Below are 8774 nucleotides of genomic sequence, written 5' to 3'. Positions count from 1 at the left end.
GATAGATAGATATAGAGAGAGAGATAGTGTGTGCATAGCCTACATAAACACATAGCCTACTGTATGCCCACATACACATGTATAATGTACATATACAGTATGCACTTTCATATACACAACAATGCACATCTGTAGGCTATGTACACCCAAATGCATAGGTACAAATCAATGCAGATGTAGGCCTATAGCAGTAACAACAGTCCACGTTATTGAATAAAAGGCCACAGCAAAAAGATTAGTTTTTTGCCAGCGTTTGATGCTTTCTACTGTGGTAGCACTTCTTAATGAAATGGGGAGCTTGTTCCAGAGTTGATGGGCCACAACAGAAAATGTCACTTACTGTATTTAGGCTATTAATAATATATAAATACCAATTGCATCACATGAAAGGTTACACGAAACCACATCTACCTGTTCTCTTTTTTCTATGTACTACAAAGATGGCAAACTGAATTACTAAAAGTGTATTGTATTCAGTTAAGTAGCCTATCTGGTATGCAATTCATCAGTGAGTATGTTGCAGCAGGTTGGGATGGGTCAAGGAATGAGGAAACCTTTCATTAGGCCATTGTTAGAATTATTATTACTGGCACAGAACCCAAAACTTGTCCTAGTCTGTTTAAAGCATTGTTGTCGGGATAGAGTGACCCATGCATGGGCTAGTGATGTGTGTAAAATATGGCTGGAATGTAGCCTACTGTAGAACACTGATCTGATCATGAATAATAGTAGGCTGCAGTTTGCCGCAGGTGGTCAACGGGGCTCCGCCTATCCAAACAGGAAGTCAGGTAGGCAAATTATGCTGGAGTCTTTTCCACAGTGCTGTAACTGTCAATGGCTGTAACCCTGAACACTTTCGCCCTTCAGTATTCCCATCACGCAGCTCCTCTAATGCTGCCTTCCAGACAACTGGGACCTGGGGTTTTTCTGGCCTCCTATTAGGAAAAGTGCGCTGGAACGCCACTCAAAGTGGGAGCTCCGACTTTAAAACTGGGAGAAAAAAATCTACCCCCACTGGGCTGGGAATCAGTTGTCTGACGTCACACCACAATGGCTGCAACATGGAGGCGCGCATCGTCAATGGTAAATTGTCACCTAAAATACATTTCTGAGAGTATTTGCCTGTATTTAATTCAAATAGTACATGCTATCATAATAGTAAAATTATTCTGCGTCTATTGATGTAAAATATGCCGCTAATGTTTAGGTACAGTAGGCTAACTTTTAACGTTAGCCGGGTCACGGTAAACAGTCTCTGTTACAGTAACGTTAATGCGACTGCACAAAAGGTTTTGGAGGGAAAATGTTAAAAATACCAAAACCAAGTGAAAACATTTAAAATTCTACAGTACTGATGTAGCTAGACGGGAACACGGTTAATGTGGGTAACGTAGGCTATATTTAACGCTATGTTGTTGGGTCGGTGAAGAAGGAAGAACGTGTGATCAGTATTGCATTGTAGGCTAGTGTTCCCGTTTTATCTTCTCACCAGCCCTTTGCCCTTCCCCATTAAAGAACATTTTGTTTGGTTGCATTCAATCTCAGTGTATCTGGATGAAGAAATGAGGCTATTTTTGGATGAGGGAAGGTCTCAACCCCTGAATGCTCCCCTATACCAAGCAGCGTGGGACCTCAACTCCTACTTCCTTGATGCTGGCCTGCAAGTGAGGGTGCAGATTATTCTACCAGGTTAGTGTGACAAAGATTTTCAGAGTGGTCTTATTATTTTCAGCATACTGTGGTCAGTCATAGTAGCTAGAAACATGGCAGATAATGGCTTAATATTTGTTTATTAAAACAAATATTAGAGCAGCAAATACAGAGCAATAATCCAAATGACATAGAACTAATGAACAAAACATTTGGCTAAGTAATACTGCTGTAACAAATCATGCACACGTTCTAGTAATGGCTAACTGCTCTACCCATCTTGGCAACCACCCTGTTGATGTGCTCGGACCACGATAATGAACTGTCAAGCCAAAGTCCAGGAAGCTTAACAGTTTAGTTGCCGTATGGCTTGACCATCTATCCGATGGATGATTCTATCACTAAACTCATTTTAGGATTGTGTGTGACAATCCATGATTGGAACCGGAAACTATACACATGGTTTTAAGTTAAGTATGAGTTCATTTGCCTTGATCCAGTTGTAAATAGTGCCCAGAGAAGAGCTGCATATCTACACATAATGCGGTCTGGTGCTGTTATTGACAAAAAGCTAATCAGATTATATTCTTGATAGGCCCCACAGAGAACAGCAGCAGCAGCAGGGGACAAGATGACGAGAGCATGGAGGAGGGCGAGTCTTCATTGTTTGTAAGTTATTGTACGTGGTGTATGTATTGTTGATGTTGTTTTCGAGGACCACAATGGAAATCTCCTGGTGCCATATCTTATAGGTCACTGACACACATCCTTTGATGTACTGACCCAGTGCTAATTAAAGGGGGGGGGGGGGGATTTTGAGTGCTAGAAACTAGCAAAGATTTGCCCATGCACTGGGCGTAAGATATGGCCCCTGGACTTTATTGTGTGTGAACATTTCTCGACAATTTTATACTGTACATGTGTATGGTTGTGGCCTAAGGGCTTCTATTCATTATGTATTTTAACATCTGTCAAATAAAATTCATTCAGTCTTCTAGTGCTAGCAGCAGTGTGTCAGCGCCGCCAGGAAGTGACACGCCGCCAGGAAGCAGGGGTGTGTCAATGCCGCCAGGAAGCAGGGGTGTGTCAGCGCCGCCAGGAAGCAGGGGTGTGTCAGCGCCGCCAGGAAGCAGGGGTGTGTCAGCGCCGCCAGGAAGCAGGGGTGTGTCAGCGCCGCCAGGAAGCAGGGGTGTGTCAGCGCCGCCAGGAAGCAGGGGTGTGTCAGCGCCGCCAGGAAGCAGGGGTGTGTCAGCGCCGCCAGGAAGCAGGGGTGTGTCAGCGCCGCCAGGAAGCAGGGGTGTGTCAGCGCCGCCAGGAAGCTGGGGTGTGTCAGCGCCGCCAGGAAGCAGGGGTGTGTCAGCGCCGCCAGGAAGCTGGGGTGTGTCAGCGCCGCCAGGAAGCAGGGGTGTGTCAGCGCCGCCAGGAAGCAGGGGTGTGTCAGCGCCGCCAGGAAGTGACACGCCGCCAGGAAGCAGGGGTGTGTCAGCGCCGCCAGGAAGCAGGGGTGTGTCAGCGCCGCCAGGAAGTGACACGCCGCCAGGAAGCAGGGGTGTGTCAATGCCGCCAGGAACAGGTATGCAAACTAGTCACCTTTTTCATCCCAAAATAGGGCACTCAAGTATCGTCACCTTTTTCATTATCCATGACTTTGCATCCCTGCAGGAAGCTGCGGTGTGTCAGCGTCGCCAGAAAGCAGGGGTGTGTCAGCGCCGCCAGAAAGCAGCGATGTGACAGCGCCGCCAGAAAGCAGCGATGTGACAGCGCCAGCGCAGGCAGCAAACGATGCCTTCACAAGGGACCAAACTCTATTTCTCTTAGATTTAATGAGGCAGCACCTAGAGTCAGATGGTGGTGAGCTCCCACAAAACTTAGCTGAGCTCAATGCTAGAATTAAAACAGGCAAAGGGTCCAAGAAAGAAATGTGGAGGGATATGGCCACTAAGCTGTCTGAATATTTTGGCCAGGTGTTTGATCCAGAGAGAGTTTGTAGGAAGTGGAACACACTTGTGGATGCCTACAAGAGAATCAAAGATAATAATCAGAGTACAGGGAGGGGAAGTATGCGGTTTAAATTCTACAGTGAAATAGAGGCTCTTCTGGGGGAACATCATGATGTCGATTTTCCAGTTGTGGGAACCTCTGAGGGGGTTGAGATTCGCAGGCCTGGTGTGCTTGTTGCTGAGAGACCTACACCCAGCCAATCCAGCCCTTCTCCACAGGGTAGCACAGGAGGAACACGGCCGAGGCCGAGAGCGCAGGTAAACCCAGTAGTGGACTTCCTCCGTGAGTCTGAGGCTGCTAGCCAAAAGAGACACGAAGAATTGTTGAGTCAGATGAGGGCTTCGCAAGTCTCCTTTGAGACGATGATGAAAGAATATCTAAACAAGCCGTAAGAGTTTTTTTTTTTTTCTTTTTTCTGAGGCCTTCACAGGTCTCTTGAGACTATGATGAAAGAATATCTAAACAAGCCTTAAGATTTTTTTCCTGATTTATTTATATTTTAAGCTGTAAGAGGTTCAAGGGAGATGGGTCAAACTCAATAATGTTCAAAGCGTGGCTGCTGTTTCTACATTTATATTGTCTTTTAGACATTTGTGCCACATGTTGTAATAGGAAAACTTAACCGAACCACTATTTTGAGGTTTATGACCCAGCCCTGCAATTTTGCACATTACCTGAAGTGGATTTATATTTGATTTTTTGGACACAGTATTGACATTTATTTTTGTTAGACTCAGGTTAACACGTTCAAGATTATAACATTTATGTCCTCTCTTATGTTTTTTGTGTTTTAGCACCCTGGTAGAAGTTTGCATACGACAGCTGAAAATGTACAGTGGTTGGTGATGTGGATATTTTTTTATATATTTTTTATTTTCTCAGAGTTTACAAAGTGCACTTGTTAAGAATTTGATGCTGCTATTGAGATGTTATTTATTTATTTTCCCAACCGTTATCTATGCAGTTCTAAACATGTTCAACTTAAACTTGAAATGCTTTTAATAAAATCCATTGGGCATTTTCACAAACTTTGTTGCAGTTTTCTTTCATGTCATTGTCCGCTAAGAATGCATACTCTAAACAGTGGTACTCACCTGGGTCTGAGGGACACCAGAGGTTCTTTAGGGGGTTCCAGGGTCCCCAGCAAAATGATTTGGTAAACTTGAGCATCATTTCATTTACAAGAACTTCAGTTAGAGAATGTAGAATGACTGTTTAGATCATAGTTTGTCTGGTATGTCTCTACCTACAACAGAGATAGTCATGGAATTCTAGACAATAATATCTAACAAAAAAACATCAGATTTGGATCCAAGAGACATCTCATCAACTGGGGGTTTGTGTGTCATTTTAATTACCATATTAGTTGACACAGCCCCTCTTTAAGTGTCCGGTAGTTCATTGGTCAGTCATGTTGACAGGCACAGCAGACAGCCAACCAGTTTGTAGAATTCACAACATCTAAACTCACTAATTAAGATAATTTTGTTATTCTGGAGAGTGGCAGCTGGGACAAATATTACAAGCATGGGTGTAGTGAATTTACAGCATGCGCGTCTAATAAACGCACACATTAATAGATGCCATAGATTAATATGTAAGTACACATGTTCATATTCATTTGGAAGTCGAGTTACAGTAAGTTTCTCTATTTCCTTTTGTTGGTTCGTCGTATGCTGGTATGTGCCTTGCATCGTCTGACGGGCGAGTAGTCTTCTAGCCACTCCTTGGCCAGTCTACTGGTATCTGCTCTCTACGCTAGTTGTTAGAAATTGACAGTCTGTATAATAAACTTTGCAATGCCACCTTATAACTAAAAGTGAAAAAGACAGAATAATATACTGTAGTGGTTATGTGGTTGTACCATATATTTCTTTCAGCTATTCTAATTTTCTTATGCATATTACTCGCCCGAGCGCACTCGCCTTAATTACCTCGTGGTCGAGTTGATTAATACTCATTCTTTGTGTGACTGTGTGCGTCGCTAAGAATGTAAGTACATACCTGAATAGTTACAGTATTGAGAGGCTGTTGTACAGTAGTTTTGCTGTTCTTGGTGTGACTAGTTCCCTGTATCTGTCAAATTGTTCTGATTGTTTTGAGGATGGTCGTTGAAATTCAATGCATGCTGGTATTGCATGTAGATTATGTAGTCGAAAATTGATGCCTGTTATGGTTTATATTTATATCAACATTTTTTTTCATTTTAAGGCATAGCTATAAGTTAACTAAATCAGGATAGTAGCCACCATTTTTGGTGAACATGGCTCAGTACGCAATCAAGAACTACAGAAGAAAATGTGGTCAATACTGCCGCCATGTGGGCTGTAATTACAACCTAATTTCATTTATGTGAAAAGGGCTTGTTGCAGCTGTGCACTTTAACGGATCTTTATGTTATTCTGGAGGCTTGTGATATTCTGTAGATTGTTAATTATTATGCTGTACTCAGTTGCATTATTTTAATCCATATGTAATTCAAGTTGTATTTGGTTACAGAAACCACACCCTCAATCACATGCCAGTTAATAATAAACCAGTGGAACAGTACCGTGGTTGCAGTCTATCTCTCTAACTGGAGTGCATAGCCAGTTGTTTACACCCAGTTATTCAGCATCCGCACACTGAATCGCACCAATATGTTAATATCAACTTTTTTTAAAGCATTTATTTAACCAGGCAAGTCACAATAACAAATTCTTATTTAGAATGGCAGGATACATGGTGGACAGAGATTTACATTTTTTTCTTTCTCTCAGACAACCAGGCAAGTCACAAGAATACATTCTTATTTAGAATGGCAGGATCCGTGGTGGACACAGAGTGGACCCCCCCCCCCCCCCCCCCCCTCTCCAGAGATTAACAGTTCTCATCGTCTTCCTGGCGTGGACAACCATCTGGATGCTCCTGACACATTTCTGTGGGTCCTGTGCATAGATTATGCAGCATACATGCAGACACAATGATCATGACAACCACATCAAGCCTGGTGTTTGGGAGATCTCTCACCCTCCTCCATTTACACTTGAGTCTCCCGAACGCCTGCTCGACCACCACCCGCCCTCGGCTTATTCTGGAGTTGTACAGCTGGTCCTGCATGCTGAGAGCACCATTGTCCCGCTTTGGAGTAGTGATGAAAGGGTAGGCTTGGCCAATGTAGGCGCTATCTCCAAGCAGCATGAATCGTCCCATTTTCTCCCCCCAGCTTTCAAAGAACTTGGATTTCCTGAGGATCCTCGCATCATGCACCTTTCCCGGTGCTCCAACAAAGATGTCACGGAACCTCCCTCTCTCATCCACAATCCCCTGAAGGACTACTGAATAATAGTTCTTTCTATTTAAGTAGTCCCCTCCCCTGATGTGTGGTCGCTGGATCTTAATGTGGCATCCGTCGATGGCACCGATGACGCCTTGTATGCCACATGTTGTGCTGAAGGCAGCAGAAGTAGCCGTCTTCTCACACATGGTAAACCAACTAATGAAAGATGGCACCATGCTGCAAAATGTTGTGAGCACTTCCACAACACACCTGTGTGCTGTTGACTGGGAGACATTGAACTTGTCAGATATTTCTCTGAAGCTATTTTGGTTCGCCATATACCAAAGGAAGAGTGCAACCTTTTGCTTGAGAGGAATCTCGGGAGGACCTCCGGCCTGGTTGTTTTCATTTAGACCCTGCTGTTTCAGCACATATGTCAGGTAATCAAACTGAGAGAGGGTGACCCGAAGATGCCTGAAGAATGTTGCCTCATCCATGTGGAAAAGCAGCTCCCATTCAGTGCCGGTTTTTATTATTTTGGTGTGTGGCCTCAGAAAATGAGCAAGGACTGCATTCCTGAAAAGTAGGAGAGACACAAGATTCAAAAGGTGAATTAAATTAACAGATTGTTCATGATTAAATGAATACTCTTAAAAAGTGAATACTTGTCCTTGGCTTATTCCATTTTACACCTCCTTTGTTTTCACTGTCATAGCCTGATTTGGTAACACTTTAATTCTATAGTCTGCCTACAGAGAGTCTACAGAGTATTTGTAACATTTGAACAGCTTATTAGTTTACATTTGACTGTTTAACAGATATTCAACAGATTATCTATATTCTATACTGTACAGTAGTTTTGCCCTCCCTGTACTTTATTATCTTTCTTGTAGGCATCCACAAGTGTGTGCCACTGACTTCCTACAAACTTTATCTGTATCGAACACCTGGACAAAATGTTCTGGACCCTTTGCTTGTTTTAATTCTAGCACTGAGCTCAGCTAGGTTTTGTGGGAACGGGAAGCAACCCGAATCGGTTTAGTGAATCTCAGCTAACGCTAATAAGCTGTTAAAACAACATCTACAGATAACGCAAACCAGTTGAATGTCAACTAATAAGCTGTTGAACTTGAAATGTTAAATACTCTGTAGACTCTGTAGGCGGACTATCCAAATAAAGTGGGGGAAGGATGTATTTGTGGCAACAGTAGCCTATTGGTAGGCTATGTGAAGGCTAACGTGGCTATGCTATGCTAGGCCAGTGAATGGCAATGTAGATACGTTTCCAAAGTATGAAGTGCCGTAAAATAAAATGTATTATGGAATGTTACCTTATGCGTTGTTGACGCTCATCATTTTCGTTTAAATATGCAAGGAGGCTGCTCCGTTCACTGTTAAGCTGTCTTGCAACTTGCAAGACAAAAAAAAGTTTGTTGCGGTCCGCCATCTTTCTTGTATGCGTTTTACCGTTTTGCCTTTGTGTGCACAGGAACGCTTTGGAGGTGGGGGGTGGGACTTTTCCACTGGGAAACGCCCACATCCCAGTTGTCTGGAAGGCAGCATAACAGTGGCATGCCATTGCCAGCTAGAACAAAACAATACCACTTCCTCTAAAATAACTTTCAAAATAAAATTGATGAAAGTGGCACATCATGAGAACAATTCATATATTTAACAGAATACATTTTAAATCCAGTGTGTGGTTTTGTTGATCTGCACACAAATTCTTTTCACGATAGCATGTGTTAAGGCATTTTTCTCCATTACTTCTGGTCACCATCAACCTTCATCACAGTGTAGCTACAGCACAGAGAAAGTAATTTTCTATATACCTGTTCTATCTTATCTTAAATATCTTATTGAG

General features: G+C 43.1%; 1 protein-coding gene and 1 long non-coding RNA gene across 2 annotated transcripts; one reads left to right on the top strand and one right to left on the bottom strand.

Annotated features, from left to right (window-relative positions):
- Positions 1-1053: 1053 nt before the first annotated feature.
- LOC310800504 lies at positions 1054-2790 on the top strand. Its single transcript, XR_014553876.1, has 4 exons — positions 1054-1083; positions 1546-1689; positions 2246-2319; positions 2641-2790. It is a non-coding gene; the product is annotated as an uncharacterized lncRNA (long non-coding RNA).
- Positions 2791-6508: 3718 nt separating this feature from the next.
- LOC310800524 (uncharacterized protein) lies at positions 6509-8369 on the bottom strand. The gene is made up of 2 exons (XM_083663135.1): positions 8242-8369; positions 6509-7486 (listed from the first exon to the last, which is right to left on the bottom strand). The coding sequence occupies exons 1-2, from the start codon at positions 8355-8357 to the stop codon at positions 6511-6513; spliced, it is 1092 nt and encodes a 363-aa protein (XP_083519261.1). The 5' UTR covers positions 8358-8369; the 3' UTR covers positions 6509-6510.
- Between the last annotated feature and the right edge of the window lie 405 nt (positions 8370-8774).

Source organism: Poromitra crassiceps, assembly GCF_964638095.1.
Source record: "Poromitra crassiceps genome assembly, chromosome: 30".
In the NCBI taxonomy this organism is placed as follows: domain Eukaryota; kingdom Metazoa; phylum Chordata; class Actinopteri; order Beryciformes; family Melamphaidae; genus Poromitra; species Poromitra crassiceps.
Note: the sequence above shows the minus strand (reverse complement) of the source record. Positions and strands in the feature narration are given on the sequence as shown.

What these genes read in the sequence shown, in the direction of transcription:
- LOC310800524 (XM_083663135.1), bottom strand. Translation starts at nt 8,357, where the DNA reads ATGGCGGACCGCAACAAACTTTTTTTTGTCTTGCAAGTTGCAAGACAG. An exon ending in GAGCGTCAACAACGCATAAG is followed by an intron (nt 7,487 to 8,241) that starts GTAACATTCCAT and finishes CCTACTTTTCAG; the next exon opens with GAATGCAGTCCTTGCTCATT.